General features: G+C 38.5%; 1 protein-coding gene across 2 annotated transcripts in view; it reads right to left on the bottom strand.

The window, feature by feature from the left end:
- Window positions 1-5,625: 5,625 nt before the first annotated feature.
- The window catches only part of THEMIS (thymocyte selection associated), a 76,689-nt gene continuing 61,477 nt past the window's right edge, over window positions 5,626-20,837 (bottom strand). The window contains exons 5-7 of one of the 2 annotated variants that reach the window (XM_057409061.1): window positions 17,857-18,010; window positions 10,405-10,561; window positions 5,626-6,246 (exon numbers count right to left, since the gene is read on the bottom strand). In XM_057409061.1, the coding sequence (XP_057265044.1) occupies window positions 6,237-6,246; window positions 10,405-10,561; window positions 17,857-18,010 (321 nt within the window). In that variant the 3' untranslated portion in view covers window positions 5,626-6,236. Of the gene's footprint in view, window positions 6,247-10,400; window positions 10,562-17,856; window positions 18,011-20,837 lie in introns of those variants that run through there. The other variant, XM_057409070.1, reaches the window with a different exon arrangement.

Below are 20,837 nucleotides of genomic sequence, written 5' to 3'. Positions count from 1 at the left end.
TATGCTGCTTTGCAACCAGTGCGTGCCTTGTGTGGTGCTGTGGAGCCAGTCCTGAAGTAAATGGGCTTATTCTCTGTCAGCTCTTACATGATTCTGGTATTTTATTCATTTCATTTACTTCAAGAAAACATTGATCTATCAATGTCACAAGCTGTCCTTAGATAGCCACTGGGCATACATACATATTCATGAGGCTACGTATGGATTACATAATTTTTCAGAAGGTTCCCCACATGCGTACAAAAATGTGGTGGTGGTCTCTGAGGGTCGTTTACTTCTTCCAACAATCTTCATCACTTCTGGCTGCCTTTGAAACAGTAGATGCTCATACCAGTTTATAATTGGTTCATTAGCACGAGAGACATAATAATTCTCCTATCCTCCTAGTTACCAGTTAGTTTAACTGTAGCCCATCCTGGACACCTGCCGTTCCCAGATACTCCTTATCCCTGTGTCCTGTTCTTCTACACTGTTTTTCTTAAAACTATGTCAACTATAATGATTTATCTCATACAAGAATTCTCATTATGTTCTCTAGCTGTACTCTATTTTTTTTCTATGTATCATGCACCTCAGTGATTTTCCATTGCCACTGTTGCAAAGCCATCAAACTTAACATTACTTAAAACTAATTCTAAAGGTTTATATATTCCATTTTGTGATTTTGTGCTCCCCTTGTCTCAAGCAGCATTGCTTTTCCACCATTTTAGGCCTGCCCCACATTTTTGTTCGCACCTAGCATCTCAGTTGGTAACTGTCTCACGCCCCTTGCTCAGAAGGAGAAAGGCATGTGCCACTCACTCTTCTGCTTGAGCACAAAGTTCTGTTGCACTTACATACCACATTTCCTTTGTAGCCACTGTAGTAATAGCCTTTCTGACACATGTACAGCACTCAGAAGTTTTCCGCGGACTTCAGGGGTGGACTTTTCCCCCAGTGCCAGAGTGTCCGAGCGATGCTCTCACAGTTCCAGTAGCAACCAAGCAAGGGCCCTTCCAGCAGGGCCCCTCTGGAAGGCACCTTCTGAGGCTGCCCTTCAGAGCCCAGATAGCAGGAGAAACACCAGCTCGCCAGGTGTCTCCACACTTTCTGAAGTATTAGCCAGATACCAAGTAACTGAAATAAAAGAAAATCAATTGTGTCCTTGCCTGCCACTTTCACAGTTTGATTGATCCTTTCTCCCCAAACTTGCACCATACTTGCACTGGAAATTAAGAAATAATTGCCAACACATTGAGCAGTTAAACACTGCTCTGTCCTTTAAGGTCCCAAGACAAACGTTTTAATTATTCACTGCCATTTTATGGATAAACTCTTAATGTACCATCATTAGCTAACAATTTTCAAAGGAAACACATTAATGAGGTCTAAGAAAATGTGGGAGTTTTTACCTTAATTACCTGGTTCATAGATCAGAGTAATTAGATTCCAACAGACTTTAGGTATAATGTAAAAGTAATTACCACAGCTGCCAGCTGTTAAAATATTAAGTTAGTTGTGTTCCAGAAAAGTTTGGGAAAAAAATGTTAGCTTTTCTGTGACTAACTTCACCTAAGGTGCGTTTTGAGAAAACAAAAAGAGCCATCAATACAAATAGGAAAAAAACAATTTATAAGCTGCTGCGCTCAAAGGGATATTTGTAAAACGCATTCTTAAAAAGCAAATATTTCTTTACCTGAATTTATGATGACATTAGTCAATACTTCAGTCTTTTGAAAAAAGCTATCTTTCTTATTGAAACACAAAACACTTGTGTATTTGAGACACTTTGTCCTAACCTAGCATGCCAACCAGGTAAAAGGCTTTAGAAATCAGCCAGCAATTGCACTTTGGAGGCTGAGGCATGTATAGAAGTTTAGACAAAACAGAGGTGGTGGATTATTACAAGTAGAACAAACCCAGGTATATTGAAACAGAATAGATGAATCCTATGAAGGAAACGTGGGTATCAGAAAAAAAGCAGCAGAGAGAAAAATATCAACAGAAGGCCGACTGGGGCAAGAGCAGCAGCAGCAAGGCAAAGGCAGTCAAATCCCTCCAGCAGCTGGCAGTCTGCACTTACAGCAGCGCAGTTTAGTAGTTCCAGAGGCAGCTGTAAATGGCTATCCTAGAAAATACAAAAAACCAAGATGAGACAGAAACAGCTCATCAAAGACGCGTAGTACTGCAAAGCACAAGAATACTCCCAGCACACAGGTGCATCAAAATGAGGAGGAAAGAAAATAACAATAGGAAAAAAAAAAACAAAACAGAAAACAATAAACCCACCTGTCACTAATACATAATGTAGAGGCAAGAAAACGGTTTCTCTTTGGAGACTATCAGTTCCCATGTGGTGTCAAGTTGTTGAAAGTTAACATGGCACAGGCACATCAAAGTGAAAAAAGTTAGGAAAAGACCGGTACAGTCTTAGGAGAGGTGGGAATAGTGGCATATGCATTAGGTGAAGAGATGTCAAGAATAAACAGTGGCCTCTTATTGGGCGGAGTGTGATAGATAAGCATTTGTTTGACATGTATTTAAACAAAAGAGCTTTTGGCATTTAAAGAAGAATGCAGGAAGAAGATTCTTCTTATCTTCCCAGGCACAAAAGCTAGATATATAAAAATTATGCATGTTGTTCATCCAAACAGAAAATGCCACCTCACTAAGGGCTTAGGCACACATGGAGTGCTGCAGAAGCAGCTGCTCCTGAGCAGGCCTTCAGTGAGAACACAGTGGAAATACTTCTTAGCATTAAAAGAGATAAGCCTTTAAGCTAACAAGCCTGTGCAAAAGCTTATGCCAATCTTTTGCAAAGCAAATATCTCATTACTTAAATACACTTGTAGTCTCTTCAGGCATAGCATTCGTGGTCTGTGTTTAGCTGAAAATGGCTTTCCCCTCTCGAATTCAGTCTTCTTGAGCCTCAATGTCTGGGCATGATAACCAGATTCCTCAAGGATTGTGATGACATTACAGCTTTGTCAAACATGTATTAGCAAACAGTACAAAATCATTTTGGTCATCTGTATGGCATAAGAGAATCACAATACTTAGTAAGTCTTAACCATCAACCTTTTACTAGGATGTTACTTTGTGCCTCCTTCCTCCCCTCTGCTTTCTGCAGCAAGACTGGATGTTCTTTCCTCACAGCACAGCACCATGATCTCTCTTTCATGCCAAGAACCTAATGCAAATGCTACTGTTTCTCTGTGCCATGTAAACTTAACGGCCAGGCTAGTTCTCATTTCCATGACAGGATATGAAGTTGAAACACATGCCTAAGGAAAAGATATCAGAGACACCTCTGCTACTAATATATTTACAAGGTTCATAAAATCTGCCACCTTTACGCAGATGAATTATACTAATTGAACTCAAGGAGGCTGAATATACAAGACAGGATTGTTGCACATGACAACAGGATTGTTGCACATGACTTCTTATGTGACAGGATCTACTCCATCCATTCAGCTGGGATAGAGTTCATTTTCTTCCTATCAGCTGGTGCAGTCCTGTGTTTTGGCTTTAGTCTAAGAACAATGCTGGTAACGCACCAGTGTTTTGGTTGTTGCTAAGTAGCACTTCCCCTGGTCAGACTTTTCAATCTCTCAGGCTCTGCCAGTGAGGCGGGGCAGAGAGAAGAGAAGCCAGGAGGAAGCAGAAGCAGGATACCTGATCCAAACTAGCCATAGGGGTATTCCAAACAAGAGTGTTTCATGCCAAGTATATAAACAGGGGATTTACCTAAAACGGATTGGATCACTGCTCAGGTCAGGCTGGACATCGGTCAGCAGGTGGTGAGCAATTGTATTGTGCATCTCGTGAGGTTTTTTGGGGGGAAGGGTTTATTCCTTCCTCTCATTCTATTTCCTATTATTATTGTTGTTGATATTGAATTATTACATTCTACTTTTATTTCAATTATTGAATTGTTCTTAGCTCATGGACTTTTACCTTTCTTCTGATTCTCCTCTCCATCCCACTGTGTGGGGCAGAGGACTGAGCAAGTGGCTGCCTAGTTGGACTTAAACCACAACAGCAAAGAAAAGAGATTGCCTTTTTGAAGCATTTTAAAGGGAAGAAATTATAAAAACATATTATAAATCTTGGTTTTGTTCACAGGCTGGATCCCATAGACTTTGATAGAATGTCTGAAAGAAGCTTAAGATCTGTTGGGAAAGTAACTGTTGGAAAAGTAACTGTATCCCATACTATTCACACCCATCCTAACACCTAGAGTAACTAATGAGCACCTTGTTGTTTCTAGGCTCTCTCAGAATCCCCTTGCATTTCAGATGCTTTGAGTTCTCACTGTCCTTTGTTGGACTCACTCCAGTATGTCCACATTTGTCCTGGGGGTCCCAGAACTGGGTACAGTAGTGCAGACATAGCCTTTTCAGTACTGAGCAGAGGGAAGGAGTCATATCCCTCAAGCCAATGGCACTGTTCTGCCAGTGCAGCCCAGAAGGCTTTCCTCTCCTTTCTAGCTGCAGAAGTCAGGCTTCTGGCACTTTAGTGAAGGAAAATTGTGGTAGGAACCTATCATATTTTTCAGCCATCCAGCAAAGGACAACATAACATTCAGTAGACAAAAAAGTCAGTAAAATATATAACAAATGTGTTTTATTCAAATACCAGACTGCATTTGCTGGCTTAACAAACAGGGCTGTTTTCAACTGCTATAAAGAGAAATACAGATTTTAGTGAAAAAAGCTCAAAATGCATTTCAAATAGCCACAAGCGATGTGTCAGCTACAAGTTTTGTACACACCTGCAAGCCTCCATATTAACTACTGATATGCAAAACACTGTATGCTACATATGCATGGAATCAAAGCACTCCGTGTGATATTTATAATACTTAACTTGTAACTGATTTTAATGAGGGTGAACATTTATCTTGAATAAATTAATTTGAGACAATATTGAGAAATTCTAAATTAATTAGTGAAAATTATTCAGTAGAATTTTAATAGGCAAATCTGAAGATACTGTACTGTCTGCTTGAAACGACTTTAAAGTATATTAAGGCATTTTTGTGAGCATTTGCTTTTTAACTCCTCAGTAGGACTAAAAATGTGGTGTGTCTAGGCTTTCTAAATACTTTCCCTCCTCTGTCTGAGGTTTCTGGGTATGCTAGTCTGATCAAGCTGCTGTTGAGTCTGGAAACTTTTGGCACATCGGCTGTGTATTTACACATCTGTTCTCAATAGTTTCCTCCGAGTCAAAGTATTGCCAGAGGGATATGTACTTGCCCTAGATCTAACAATTCTAGAAACACAGCACTCACTATGCATGTGCTTCCCAGATCTTGTTCTTATATGCTGCAAATTATGGGTATCAGACTGGCTCTGCCAGAATATGAGGCCTAAGTCCTGTGCCATACAAAGATGTTAAGCACACTCTACCTGTGCAGCTCATGAGACTGCACATAGTGACCCCAGATAGGAATACAGCAGCTCTAATATTAGCGCAAATACTACTCTTTCAGCTCCAGATTCTGTCCTTCCTTCCTAGCTGCATTTTCAGCAAATTACTGTACATGCCAGCAAAACAAACGGATCTAGTGTGATTCTAGATAATTTAAGCTGTGCAAGGGTTTATGGAGATGGCATTTGTAGCCCTTCTGAGTAAAACACTTCCCCCTGGTAGGAGTGGCATTGCTTTACAGAGTGAATTACTTGTTGGGTAACAGTACTACCTGTGCAGTAAAGCATTGCTCATTATCTGAAAGAGTGGCAGAATTTGTCTGTTTCCAATTCTGAGCCTTAAACTGAAGCATATGAGACTTGACAAAGAAATAGACATTCACCTTAGACAACCTTCATTCCCCTTTCTACTCTTCCCTTCTCCAAAAAAACAAAGGAAACAAGCAAGTAGCTGTTTCAGTAAGGGGTGTTCATTTTGCATATGCCCTGCGGTTGCTCAGAAAATCCACTGGAATTTCAGGTACAATAAGAACGAAAGATTGGACTTGGCATCATCATCTGAATTCATGAATAAATACGTACAGAAGAACTTTGTCCCTTCAAAAGGTCACAAGACATTATCTGGTTTGACTTCTTATTTAGGACAAGTAGGCAGTTTAGTTTCTCAGGGGATTATTATAGTTAAATTACAGCCTTGTATGCTCTTCATGAGACAAGAAGGACACTTTCATGAGCAGCTTTTTCTTACAGTTGAGGACGATCTTAATGTGTGAAGGACACAGCTTCCTATTTGTTTCCAGTTAATTTCAGAATTATTTTACTTCAGATGTCTCTGAAAACAAAACAAAATGACAGGGTGAAACAGGAATTTTTTACATTTCAATTTAAAAATCACACAGAGAATGCAGGTGAATGAGCTCTTGAGTCAACTGGCAGCTAGTTAGGGCTTGTCTGTGCTGTAAAATGGTTTGTCAGTACAATTATACCAGCATCCCCAAGACTACAGCAAAAATGAAGCTAATGTACGACTTCATCACAGCTTTGCCAGAAACTTTGTCTAAGCGTGTGAAATTCATATCAGTAAATTCCTCTTTTACTAGTATAGCTTATGCAGTTTAGGGAAATATTTGACCTATACAGGGTGAAAGAGCACATTGAGTCAGTGCAAGCTGTAACTCCAGCAAAAAGTTTTTGTGGTGTTTCTCCAGTGTCACTATGCCCATGATGTTTTAATCTGACCTCTAGGGGAACGGCAAGACCTGTGCATCTAGGAGGAACATCTAGGTAATTATGGTAACCTGGTAGTCTTCCCTGCTCTTAGGGTCTCTGAACCTATAACTGCTTTGAGACAGGCTGCTTGAAGTCGTGCCTATGTCAAAGCTGAGAATTGAATTGCAGCTCCCAGAGGAGCACACTATTTATTTGCTCCCTTTTGGCTCCTCCTTTCCTCTGTAGTCACCATTGATTGCACTCTGGGAAAAAAGCTTCAGTTTGCACTTTGTAAAGTGCAGACACCAAGCAGTAGAAAAATTACCTAACAATGAAAATTAGCAAAGTAGGTGATGCTCCAAATCTGCATTGAAAACTACTTAAGAGGAGGGGGACTTTCAAAAGTGCTGAGAACATACAACTCCAGTCATGGATTTGGGTTTCCAATATCTCAAAGGCTACAAAGTTTGCCTCAGCCTTTCAGTCAGAGACAAGCAGAGCTATGAAAGAAATAGCCAGCTTAAAGGGTCAGTGGTATGAAAGCTCCAGAGAAATGTCTTGGAAAAACAGTACAAAAGGACTAATGAAGATGAGGTGGTGTTAGAAAGGTTGGTTTTCATTTGTTATCAAAGCTCTCTCTAGCTTTCAGTTATGCAGGAACCTACATCTAACACAACCAAGATTAAAATAAAAATAAAATGGTCACACCTCAATCTGTTTCATTCAATTACTTAAAAAAAAAAATGGTACACCTTGAAAATAGAGAAAACTGCTTTGTCCAAACAAAACCAGCTCAACTATTGAGTTCATGACAAGATGAAACACAGCTGCAAAGGTTTTTCATTCCCTTCTGAATTTCTCTCTCTTTTCTACTCTTTTTTCTCCTCTTTAATAAACTATCCAGGCTTAGTAAAGTGAGACTGCCCCTTTTCCAGTATTTGTGTGAAGTTCAAGTCCAGAAAGCAACGCCCTGAAACAGCCTGACACCAGTACTCGTTTTCAGCTCTCCAGGTGGCTGGACCATATTGTTTCTGCCTTTTTTTCATCCATGAGGTTACAAGGAGCTATGAGCTCTGGAGGCAGAAGCTGCCTTCTCCAGTCTTGCTGTTGCTTCTGCTGCATGCCTCCATCTCACTTTTGTTTGCGGGGACATGTGCTGAGACATTATAGCAGCACCAGAGCTATTCCAGTTCATTGCAATGAGCCTTCTCTCACCCATTTTTCGCACACCCCAAAAAAAACATTGTTGACATCTTTAATGCCTTCTAAAAGACTGCAAAACTGAGGGCATTCCTCATAAGAAAAAAAAAATCCCCCCTCCTCAACAACTCTTGGCGATAAAAGGAAATAAACTTCAGTTGTTATAAAGAAAGCCACACTATTTAAATGCGTTCAGAGGGCTGTTTTTTTTTTTTCTTACTTTCTCTTGAATCTTTAATGAAAGGCTAAAATATGTTAATGGTGGTTGTTGCTATAGCAAGCTCAGGCATCTGTAGTGAAGTCCCTGGTTTAATTGCTTGCTGTTCTGCAGTGATGAGGTCATGTTAACATCACTGACCCTTGGGCACATTTATTCTATCAAAATTAACATAGCAATGACCTGAGGCAATCTCTGTTCTTTATTTCTCCCTCCTGCTTAGGATAAGGACTAGCCATTACTAGCTTCATCCCGGCCTGCTTTGGTGCTGATTGTGTAAAGATTTTTTTGGGGCACTGGTGAAACACTACAAATAATACTGATTTTCTCAAAGTATACCTGACTGTTGAAGTTTACCGTATTTCATTAAAACTATCTTTTCCCCTAATGACTTTATTTAAAAGTAATTTGGACCAACAGTTTTAATTTTTATAGATCATATGTATCAAATAATTAAGAGTGGATATTCATATATAGCATAGATGTCTGGAGGAAGCGAGGGACCGTGGGTGGGAAATGGTTTACTGGTGAATTCTTGAGGTATAACTAACATGATCAGATGTTAGGCATTTAGCACAGGTGCAAGACACAGCACATTTTTGTTCATTGTTTGCCTGTAAGTAAGCCTAAAAGAGCTAATTTGGTTATTTTTTAATAGTCTCTTTGGCCAGCTCTGGAGCATACATGCTCAAAACCCGATTTTTTAAGTTCCATCAATCATTTTGCCTGGCTAGATAATTTATATGGGTTTTGCCCACATTAAAGGTTAATTTCATATGCCCACATCAAGTACATATTTTTACAAAATGCTCACAAGTACAATGTGGTAGCTTGATAGAAATTTAAAGCGCTAGATAAAAGCCAAAATGGAGGATTTCTGATGGTCAGGGGAAGACTAGCAGGCTGGAGGAGCTATGTGCTCCTTGGCTAATGATTTCAGAGGGTGGATACTTCTGTCATGCATCAAGGGTGATAATTTATGCGACTGCTTCACAAGCCAAACCAGATAGTGATCTGCCTCAAGGCAGCAAAGGTACTTTCTTTCATTTTTTTGATAGAGCCCTTAAAGAAGACAACCAATATAGTGAAACCTTGCCTCTATTGATAGGGAGTTTAAAGGGCAGGTGGATAAAGACTTAAAGGAGCTGATGCCACAACAGTAAGTAGTATAATTAGATGCTGATCCCTTAGGCTGGCATAGCTTCTTGAAACTGTGCTTTTCCTTGAATGCCTATAGTCAAAACGACTATTTTAATCAAAATAGGGTTTCATTCTATCTTTCTTGACTTCTTTATGCAATAGAGCAAGTCCCCATCCCAGTGACATGCGGACTGAGAAAGCAATGCATTATGTGAAATTCCCTGCTTTGTTTCATTTTTCAGTCTTTCCTGTAAGTTGGAGTTTCTGTGGCTGTGAATAGGGGAAGAGATGGCCACAGAGACATCACACACTACCCTGGATGTAGTGTTTCTGAGGGGTTTGAGCATTTCAGAAAAAAATAACAGCTTGTTTCAGATTCAGTACATTACTTAAATAGAATAGAAACTTTGCATGCCATTTTAAAATAAATACAAGGTTCATTTTGAAATAAACCACCACTTTATAATAAAACAATTTTGAAAATCTCTGAAACACAACATTAAGTTTTGCTGGGTTTTCAACAATTCAGCTGAATCAAGTGAAGTTCATAGAAGGTTCAGCTACAACTGAAAAGAGGTGGGACTACACAGTTTCACTCAAATCTCAGAAAAAAGTCTAATCTGTTTAGCTGGAAATGATTCTTGGAGCTTTTTAGAAGCAAAGACCCTGTTCACTGGCACTTTAATTCTCTGCAGACTGCCAGAGCAGTTAAAGCCTCGAGGCTTTAGTGAAAACACAGATAAATCCTGAAAGCTTTTTAAGAGAGAACCCTTAGTCATGCACAACAAGGCATCCACTTCTCAAAAGAGGGAAAGGATTGCATTTATAGTACTATAATTTGTTACAGCAAACTGGCACAAATCAGAAAAATTACACAGGCTTTCAGATATAAAGCCTTTCTCTGGGTTTGTGTGTGTTTTTTAAGGACTACATTTGGTCTAATTAAGTTTTTGTCCCTATCTGCAAACCTGATCTTGCACCTCTGTCACCAGAATGATGATAGGTACGGATTTGACAAAGGTGACATCGCTGGAAGTGACAGGGGGTCACAGGCAGCAGCTCAGAGTTGCCCTTTCTGCATTATTTACAGGATATTCCGGGTAACAGTGTCAGCTCCCAGGGAAAATCCTCCCTTGCTTTGGGGAGTCAAGGTTACTGGCCATCCTGAAAAATCATTCTGCCCACACTTGTTGGCATCCACAAGTGATCACAGGTCACACTCACCTTCTTCCTTCAGAGACTGCATGCTTATTTCTAATGGTGGAGTCTTGAAATACTTTACTTATGTTTTCAATTATGTTTTCATCAACATAATTGTAGCTGTGCTCTTCTTCCTCATCCTCTTCTGCCTCACAATTGCCAAGTGCCTGATTTGTTAGACCTGAACAGTTAGCAAAAAATAACTGTAAAGAAATGGAAGACTCTGCCCTTGCCCTATAAAAAAAATGTACAATTCATGCAGATAACCACAAAAGCAAAAGGCAAAGAAAGCAACGTTCTCCTCACTTCTCTTATTTTCATATCTTAAAAGACTTACCTAAGTTCCTGAAGAATACCTTGCAGATCAAGAATGAAACCCAGCTGAGCATTTTATGAGAGACTCTTAGCTGAAGAATTCCTGTTTTAGTTTTTGCACAATACTTGTACTTCAGTGTCTTTGGACAAACAGGATAATCTGTTGTCTACTCTCCACAAGCTGTGCACAAGTAACTATAAGGTTTATTAAAATAGTTTAAAAGTGTAATCACTGATAGTGTAAAAGCCGGCAGATAAAATTGTCTGACTGTATCAAGAGAAAAGTAGTCCACTTGCCATGTGCAGCATGTACCATCCCTATTGCAGATTTGCTCCCTTGCTGTCACGTTTCATTACCTGAAGAGATGAGCCTCTGCAGCTAGGAAACTGTTGTGATACTTTGGGATTTCCTAGAACAAACCTCCCATTTCTTCTTAATCTGAAGGTGACGTAACAAAGATTCAGGCTTGAAAGTGGCTTGAGGTTAAAATTAAAAGTTCTGAAGCATATTTATTTACATCCACCTAGACCAACCTCAGGCAATACTGAGGACAAACCCTCCCAAAAGCAGTTGCCTTTTCCCACAAAGGCAGAGACCCTCACAGGAGACCACTCTGCAGCTCCAGCACTGGGTTGAGTTCTGCACTGAATCTTGGCACATAGACAGCATCACATTACAGCTCATACTGGTGAGGTATAGCTTGCTGCCAAAAGGTCCCAGAGTCGTCTTCTCTGCCTGGGTGATCCTACTGTTTCTTTGAGGCTAGGGGTAGCTCCAAAAACCACATGGGACCACTGGTCATATGGAGCAGGACATCACAAGTATTGGCCAGTGAATGCCCCACATTCTGCCTCCAGAGCCACCATATCCCTTGGTTCATGCTATGGTGGGGAAGAACCAGGTAGCAGTAGGATAGAAGTTCCCTTACCAGGAGCAGCTCCCCCTTGGGCTTTATCAGGAAGCTTCACATTATATGGAACTGAGAGGATGCTGTATTTCTAAAGCAAAAGGTTTCCCCTGAAATGGCAAAACAGTGTGAAAGACTGCCTTTGGTAAAGCTGTTCCTAGTTGTTTAATTTGCTACAACATGCACATATACACAGGGCCTCACAGCCTGTCCTGAACCCAGGACAACCTCCCAGCAAGGCTGTGCTTGTCAAACAGATCCTTCTTTATGGGACTGAGCTTCTCAAACAAGAATCCTCCCAAGCTTACTCTTATGACCACTGTGTGCCCCTTTGTCAAGAAAATAGCTGCATATACTCCCAGTGGTGTCCAACTCCCACTTGTGCTCCTCCTGAGACTCTCCAAAGCTGAGGTGTCTCTCACTGAAAAGCTGTGTAGGAATCATTTCTTTCTGAAGTTGTGATCCTTTCCTTTATAGATTTTTTTTTAAGGCCAGAAATAACCCTTAAGTTAATCAAGTAGCTGACTAGCCACACCAGCACAGAGTTTCTCATAGACTAATTTACCTACAAGTACCCCTGCTACTTTTTAGGAATGAGTAACTTTGAAAAGTATTTACAGATCTACGCATCAAATGCAAAAAGAACCAAAACCAAACCCAAACAACAGCAACAAAACCCCCAACCAAAATCCCAAACATATAATGAGAAATTTAATTAAGATCTCATTCACATATGTGGCCACTATGTTAATAGACATTTTCAGGTTTGTAGTTCATTTGCAAGTTGGCTGTGTTTCACTTAAGTAAAAGTAAACTAATGAAAGTAATGAAAGTAAACTGAAAGAATAAACTAACCCCTTTGATTCAGCAAGGGAAATACTGTTTATGTGCTTAGACTTGCTAATATGGATACAAAGCACAGACTGCTCATGGATGGCATAGCCAGACTTCATTCTTTTCCAAACACATGGAAACAAAATGATATGCTTCTAAGCAAGACAGCTCAAGGAGAAGGGAAATTAATGTCATCAGGCCGTACTAAATCAAAGCTGTCCTTAGTACCAAACCTGTGTAGGATGCCTTCTGAAATGTATATATTTACACTTCAGTAAAGCATTAAGCAATGAATGGGACAAGCTGAACGATCCCAAGAGGATTCTGAACAGTGAAATCAATGCAATTTCCTTCCCTGATTGAAAAAATTTCTATTGCTCTCAACACTGAGCTACTGAATCAGATATGCCATCTCAGCCTGCTAAGAAAACAAGGCTTATGTCATTGTGCTGTCTATCCATCCATCAATCTCTTCAGTAGTTTTAAAAGTTTTTTTTGCCAATTTCAGTCAGATTTGAAAAAGGGGCAGAAGTCTCAATGTGGTTACAAAAGCGAGAGTTGAATTAGTTCCTCTCTTGAAAGAAAAGCATGCAGAACACAGCTGTTATACACTCCATTTGGCAGCAGCCAGCAGGATAAATCAGTATGTGCACATTTGTTGGCCACTCAGCACACACATAGCTCCAGCCCTGCTCTTTTTCATTTGATAGGAGTGCCATAAGGAGAGTTTTGGTTATTATCAGGAGAAGAGCAACAGGGGGCAACAGACCTGAATACTTATTAAACCAAATTTAATAAATCCTGCTCTTCCTGGAAGAATTTGTATAATTATGTTTGCTGTTATAGTGGAAGGGTAGTGCTCTGCAGACTAAACACTTTCATTTATCGCACTTGTATCCTTGAATGAGTAGGATTTATTCCCCCCCCACCCCGTTTTTTCACAGATTTCAAGGTCACAATTGTCATAATTCCCAATTCTGCCCTCCTTCAAAATGTAGGCAACAGAAGTAACTCAACCCATCAGGACTCCTGCTTGAATGAAACCAGTGCTAGAAACCCCAACTCATGTACATACAAGGCTGCATACCTAAACAACTCTGACTGTGACCATAACACAGTTTTATAGCTGTGGCAAATATCTCAGTTCAGGTTTTATGCTGCATGAACTAACATTCAACCACATAATAACATTTAGTGTTTATTTATCCCATATTTGAAAACAATAGTTGTGAATTACTATGTGCAATAGCAACGTGAATTAAACTTGGTAGAACCACATCCTTATTTCCGCACATTACTGAAGTGAAAATGTACAGAACTAAAGGCATATGCAGAAGCCAAAGTGTTTTTATGAACAGTTGAACAGTAACATTTTATTTGCTGTGGGTCTGGTTCTAATGTTCCTCAGTACTAATGAGAGCTAATTCCTGATGAATTGCTACTGAAAACTATTCAGTGAGAGCAGAATCAGTCTCTATAAAACTAATGGACTGTTCCTTCAGCTGGCATTCATCAACTATTACTTCAGGTGATGATGTAACATATCTTTAAAAACTGCAAAGTGCTACCTTCAAAGTATTTCATATGCACTATAGGGTTACAATTCATGTGTGGGTAATATTTATCTCTCAAGCGAATCTACCAACACATTGTTTGGAAGAATTTAATCTTAAACTTAATTTCTTAAAAAATCTTAAATTTCCTGGAAGAGACGTCTGTTGACCGCTTCCACTGTCCTTTTATATTTTAATTTTCTTCTTTGGCACTTTTTGCCTTGCTGGTTTTATTGAATTCTTAGAGACACTAATTTCCACTGTTGCACTACTGCCTCTTTTTGTAAAATAAATCCCCAGTGTATCAACAGATCTTGCAGATAAGAAACAGCTCCCGTAAGTTTTAAACAATTGCGTATTTCAAGCCCAACAATACCTTCCTGCAAGCAGGTATGCCAAGGGCTGAGGGCACTGGCATGCACCCCTTTAGATCCCAGGTGCTGCTCTGCACAGAGCTCGTGGAGCACAGCCAGGCAGCACTGCTGGACACTGGGCAAGAGCTCACATGAAGGCCTTTTCAGTTACCCTACAGGTAACTGCTTTACCGTCTCCTTTGCAACCACTTCTCCAAGCTTCTGCCTGGAACCTCAGCCTATTGCTGCAATTACAATTAGTCATATCTAAGAAACAAATGAAATATGTAAAGATTCAGACCCTATGCTTTCTTTGCCCTGCTGTAGAACAAGTTACAGTTTGGTTAAGAGCAAAGTTGATTGAAAATGTTTAAATATAATTTAGTAAAGTGTACTCTCTATCCTATGAAATTATGTGATCTCCGTCACATCATTTTCTTCCCTTTTTTAAACTTACCCCAGAACATGCATCAGCCAAGAGTAAGTTTTGTGTTCACAGCCCAAAAAACCAGAAAAAGAGTCCAATTGCATTTTTTTAAAGATAGTTACAGGACCATAGAAGCCAAAGTACCTAATAACAGTTTTGCCCTCACCAAAGACTGAGATGCAGTTGGAAGCTGGATAGAGTTGTCATACATGCATACAGTAAAGGATTCCTAATTCATATTTCTTATCACTATGTGCCTAATTCCTAATTCTGAATGTTAATAAAAAATCCCTGTGTTGTCATGAAAGAACAGATTTTTTTTTCCCTTTTTTCTTTTTTTAAGAATTCCTAATTCTATGATTTTGGGGCTATTTTGTTTAATTAATTTTAATATTTGTTTTAGACCACAGATCCATAACCAAACGTGTGGCCTTAACTGATGGGACAGCAAGCTACAGCACAGAGGCAGAAATTTCTTAAACCATCTGCACTGCCAAATTAGTAGACATTATATGTGTATCCTAAATGGCAATCAGAAGGCCCATTCTTTTTTCATTTTCTTCAATCCACTGGCCTCCTAAATTAAGTGCTTGAAGTCAGAATGTATAAATATACTCCCCAAAACGTCTTGACACTAATAAACAAAGTCAACATAAACACTTTTTTATTGCAGACTGTAACAATTCCAGAAAACTGAACCACGAGCAAGAAGATTAGGTAAGATCAGCTTTAGAAACTCCACTTAGAATAAATTTCAAGGTCATAGAAAAACTGATAGAGCAGTTTTCTAAAGAGAGTTATTCTCCTGCAGATATTGCTATTATTTCTAATGAATTCAAACTCAGTCAAATATAAGAAAATAAGATAATGTCTTTAGTGGTCAATTCAGGTTTAATTGCAACAGAAGAAAAAGGTTCAATTTCTTAGCAACAAAGATAATAAATCCTATATTTATTAACATGAACTCTGTAAGGAAAGACAATAGAGGCTTTAAAGCTGAGAGAAAAACATGTTGCTTTGCTTTTTGGAACTGTGTGGCCTTTGATAAGAAATAGCAATTGCCTCTTGTTGGGGCTTTTTTTTGAGAGCACAGATTCAACATCCTTATTAGGAATCTGAAAGAGGTTGGTGCTTTGAAGTGTGGCTTAACATTCATCAGTAGAAGTTTAAAGATTAGTCAGTGAATAGTGTATTTCCTCCTACTCAAAACCCACAGGAGTGTGTCTGTGTTATTAATTTTGACATATTTTCTAATCCATTATCTTGTGAATTAGCAGAGCAGAGTATACTCTTTGGAATGGGCAAGCTTGTTGCATGCAACAGTGGACTCATGGGAATCCTTTGGCTGGCCTGGAAGAACTGCTATGCCATCTAATCAAATCTCCTGCATAATTCTGCAGTTATCTTTGAATTAAGTCAAATAATTTTGGGCTATACTAACACACATCTCACAGAAAAAGATTTCATTTTGTCAGCATACAATCCATCACTATTCTTTCATCTAGGTTAAATCTGCCTAGCTCAAACCCACACTGCACTCAAATTTAAGACAAAGTTTGTACAGGGATATACTCCAAGGCAATTTAACAAGAAGCAATTTCCTAGCCTTGCAAAAGAAGAAACGTTACGATGTGCTGCTTCTTGATTTTGTATGTATGTACTAAACAAAGGTACTGAGTGTTTCTTTGAAACCTTCCTTAACAAAGGCTATTTTTTATCTGTGAATAAGCCAGTCCTCAGCATAAACATTAACCCTGGCCTACTTCAGTACAGATGCTTTGTTCATGTTTTCTTCTGGTGCACCCCCCCACTGCTTCCCTCACCCTGCAGAGATTAATCAATGCAAGTGATCCAACTGATCCCTGTAGCATGGACAGTGCTTGTCAAAGCCAAGTCCCAGTGATTTGCAGGTAGTTCCTTTGACACAGAAGAGTACAACATTAACCCATCTTGGTATTCATTTTTTTCCCTCAAGTTTTGAGAGAGGATAATGTCTTCTGTAGCTGCCAATATGGAAGCTACCATTTACCCCTACAAATCTAATCAAATCATTAAGCAGTGATAAAACAGCCTGCAGGTAGATTTTTCAAAGCCACTAAGTATCGAATTTGGGATTATCTTTCAAAGCAGCAAGATACCAAAATAACTTTCAAAAACCAGCCCACAAACAATTAACTTCTACAGCAGTAAGGATTAGTGAATATTCAACATGCTACGCTAATTCATTATAAACGCTGTTTATGTTGCATTTGGCATTGTCAATATGAGTAGTTTCAAATAGACAGTCCTTTTTAGGAGTCTTACACACTAAATGACAAGACAATAAGGAGAAACTTTATGGGAAATTCAGTTATGATACCAGTTATCAGTTAAAAAGTGCTGTGAGAATGAGCATTTGTGCTTTAGTCTTCCAAATATTTCAGTATTGTAATTAATGTGATGTGTTCATATTTCAGATATTTCAGTGACAGATTAATTAAATTTATTTTCTATATGTACTGCAAAGTCTTTTAAATTTGTCCTCTTATCATTTAGTTTCTCAACTTTAGCACATTTCCTTCTGAAAAACATGAAAGATAACTAGGGGAACTAACCTTCTATCAAAAATGCTTGGGAAATTCAAGCAAACAGTGACTTTAAAACCAATTATCAGTCAAATAATTTGCTCTTTTTTTTTTTTCCTTCAAAATACAAAAATGTGAAGACATCTTGACACCTTTAATGTAAATTGTTTGCTTGTCTTTCAAACCTGTTGGAATAAGAGTTTTTAATAACAGATTATGCGTAAGCGTTACCCTAAAGCAAAAAGAAAGTGCATCTTTTCCACACGTCTGTTCCTAAAAACTACTGAATATTCACGCTGCAGAGTCAAACAGAGTTTAAGACCATGCTGCTGTTGAGAGTTTGGATGAATTTGCCTTATGGCATTTATGAAGGAAGAACAGAAATGTTCACTTTTCATCTCTTTTGAATAAGACACATATTCCAAGTGAAATCACACAAGATAATTCTGCATGTAAATTACTTTTCAGGGCTGGGTAGAAGCTTTGTTATATCAATAACTCAAATAATAAAGCTTAACTGACCTTTAATCACACTGGTTTCCACTGATGTAGCATTTCCAGTCATGTCCTTCTTATTGTCATGATGCATCAAATCATTTTGACAACTAACTTGTAATCCTGAAACATCAGCAGCTTGATTTGAGCACAATTTCTTGGTGGTGTCAACACAGAAATTCTGAAATTACATAGAAGAGCACATTGACTTTACATGTAAATTGTTACTCCAAACTGAATGTTTACAGAGATGTGACACACAGAAGGAACATTCTTTGGGTTACTTCTATGAATTTTAACCGTGTATCTTCTGTTTGTCAAAGTCATGTATCACATTTAACATAATGCTTGTCTTTGAGGCATGTACCTCACAAAACAACATGACCAGAAGGCAGCATCCTAGGTGAATGAATTACCTTTAAAACTTATCCCTAGTCTTTCTTTTCTTTTTGAGGGGTATATGGAGCTATGCAAACACAAGCAGGGAGATTTATGCATCCCTTTTAGTTGATGCAGATTCCTTTCTGATTAACTATTTTTACTGTATCAATTATTAATTTAATGAGTTCTGTTACACATTACACCACAAATCCATATAAAGTCTGACATTCCAATTACATTTATCCAGTAGCATTCATAGTATAGCGAGTATAGTTATATGATGGGAACAGACAATTATGAGGTGATTAATTATAATGTTAATACATTGCAGGAAGTGAGTTATATGGCTGTAATAGTTGTACCTCTTGAAATTCAGGCTTGATACATACATTTCCATAATTCTGTGTTTGGCTTGTTGGTTGCTGGTTTGGGTTTTTTAATTCTGAGGTACTTACGTCATAAATATTTTCAATCAAATACATATTTTTCATTTGTGTAAATAAGGGTCAATTAAGTGTCAAAAATATATCTTTAGAGAAGCTGTACAGTAGCTGGAATGTAGGTACAGTCCAATTGTAATCATTATATCAGAGAGTATGCATTTTAAGAAATAATCAGGATAGATTTTCCATGCAAAATAAAATGCGTATTTTCCTCAGCAATGACAAAGCCCATCTTATTCAGAGGGAGAAGTTCGTGTTGATAAAATTGACAGTAGCTACACAGTAATAGCATCTGCTCTTTTCAGAATCAACCCACAGTTTGCAAAAAAAACCCATGAGCCCCCGTTTTATGACAAACTGCCCTTTAAAAAAAAAAAAAAAAGAAGATACCATCTAGCAACAAGAAAATCACTTGTAATTGAAATAAAAAATTTGTGAGAGTATATTAAGAATAACAGAAAAGGGTGAAATCTGTAAAATCTGTAGACAATTTTCCTCAGTGGGTGGGTCACAATGTAACATAAGTGAGAGACCTCATTTTTCAATTAGAGGAATCTATGGTAGTTTCTCCATTTTCTGAAATAAACACTGCAAGCTCGACCTGCAGGAGTCGACTGAATTACAGTATTCAATGCATGTTTGCACAACACAGGCTGTACAATGCTGGCTAGCGCTCTCATTGATTACAAAAGGTCAAGCAAAGGTTTAAGCAATGACGTAATTCACAAAATCCTCAGCAATTTTTTGCAAAAAGAAATAAGGAAGAAAAATATCAGAAGTTCTTCACAGCTGAGAATTAAAATAACCCAAAGAAAAAGGCACTGTTCAAACTAGGATAATGCTCAGCTGGTGCGTTGTGGAATGGCTTCATTGAGGTTACAAGACCCTTGACTTTCTTTCACCAGCACAGCATGGCATTCATTTCATCTCCAGCTCTTTTCTCAATCATCTGCACACAAACATGCCTGTATGCACTACGTGTTTGTTGCTAATCTGGCCTGAGAATATGAACATATGCTTTGCAGGTAGTTATCAAGAAACATCCACCTTTTGCTCAGGGAAAATACATGCTTAAATAATCATTTTTCAAAGCTGTCACTTGTCCTATTCTCACTATCAGTCACTCCTGTTTATGACAAATTAAAGGTCTTGGAAGGCCTGGAAACATTTTTCAGATTCTTTCTGTGTTCAAGTTATTGGGCATACTTATCACATAGAAAGCTTTCACATAAAAGTTAACTTTCAGGTAACAAGGGGATATTAATTTAAATAGTAGACATAAAAAAATCTGATTTTTTTTTTTAATCATTAATTCTCTTATTTTCCAGTCAGCTCCTTATTTCATAGAATCAGAGAATCATAGAATGGTTTGAGTTTGAAGGGACCTTAAAGCTCCTCCAGTTCCAACCCTCCTGCCATGGGCAGGGACACCTTCCACTAGACCAGGTTGCTCAAAGCCCCATCCAACCTGCCCTTGGACACTGCCAGGGATGGAGCATCCACAGCCTCTCTGGGCAACCTGTTCCAGGGCCTCCCTACCCTCACAGTGAGGAATTTTTTCCAAATCCTAGTAAGCAATATTATAAATTAGTATGTTGAGATTATTTGTTTTGCATTGCCTTAACTAACTAAAAACAAGCCTTGGTATCAAAACAGAAAGATTATCCTCATTGAGAAGAATGTAGCTGAAATTTGTACTAATCTACTTCATCAGTTATCAGCAAAACCACACATTGTAACACATTGGTTATCTGGGGCACCTTGAGAACAAATTAAAAGATGCAGAATTCAAACATTTAAACCTAAACAGATTACAGAAGCTGAATTGTCACTTCACTATATGCTGAAATCTGATATCACTTGAACATTCTTAATTGCATTATAGATAACAATTATGCTAGAGACCAACAGAGATAAGATTCTTTTTTAACCAAGAGTGAACTCTTACAGCAGTCTTTCAGACACCAGGAAGGTTTAACAGTATATAGGGTTTCTGTCTACATGGAGTCATTGTTCCACTAATTTAAAAGTCAGGATGTCAGTCACGGTCTTCAGTACTGTTACTGCCAGAAGAAACACTAATTAACAACTCATGATCTCAACTATAGTCATTTGTTATAACGGATCCCCCACTAGGAAACCCCAAATCTCAGCATTTGGAAATTCCAACCAACAGCAACATGT

The sequence above is a fragment of the Pezoporus wallicus genome, unplaced genomic scaffold, assembly GCF_028554395.1.
Source record: "Pezoporus wallicus isolate ANWC-B61680 ecotype Strahan unplaced genomic scaffold, APGP_CSIRO_Pwel_v1 contig_3817, whole genome shotgun sequence".
NCBI classification, from domain to species: domain Eukaryota; kingdom Metazoa; phylum Chordata; class Aves; order Psittaciformes; family Psittacidae; genus Pezoporus; species Pezoporus wallicus.
This window is presented reverse-complemented; position numbering and strand designations above follow the sequence as displayed.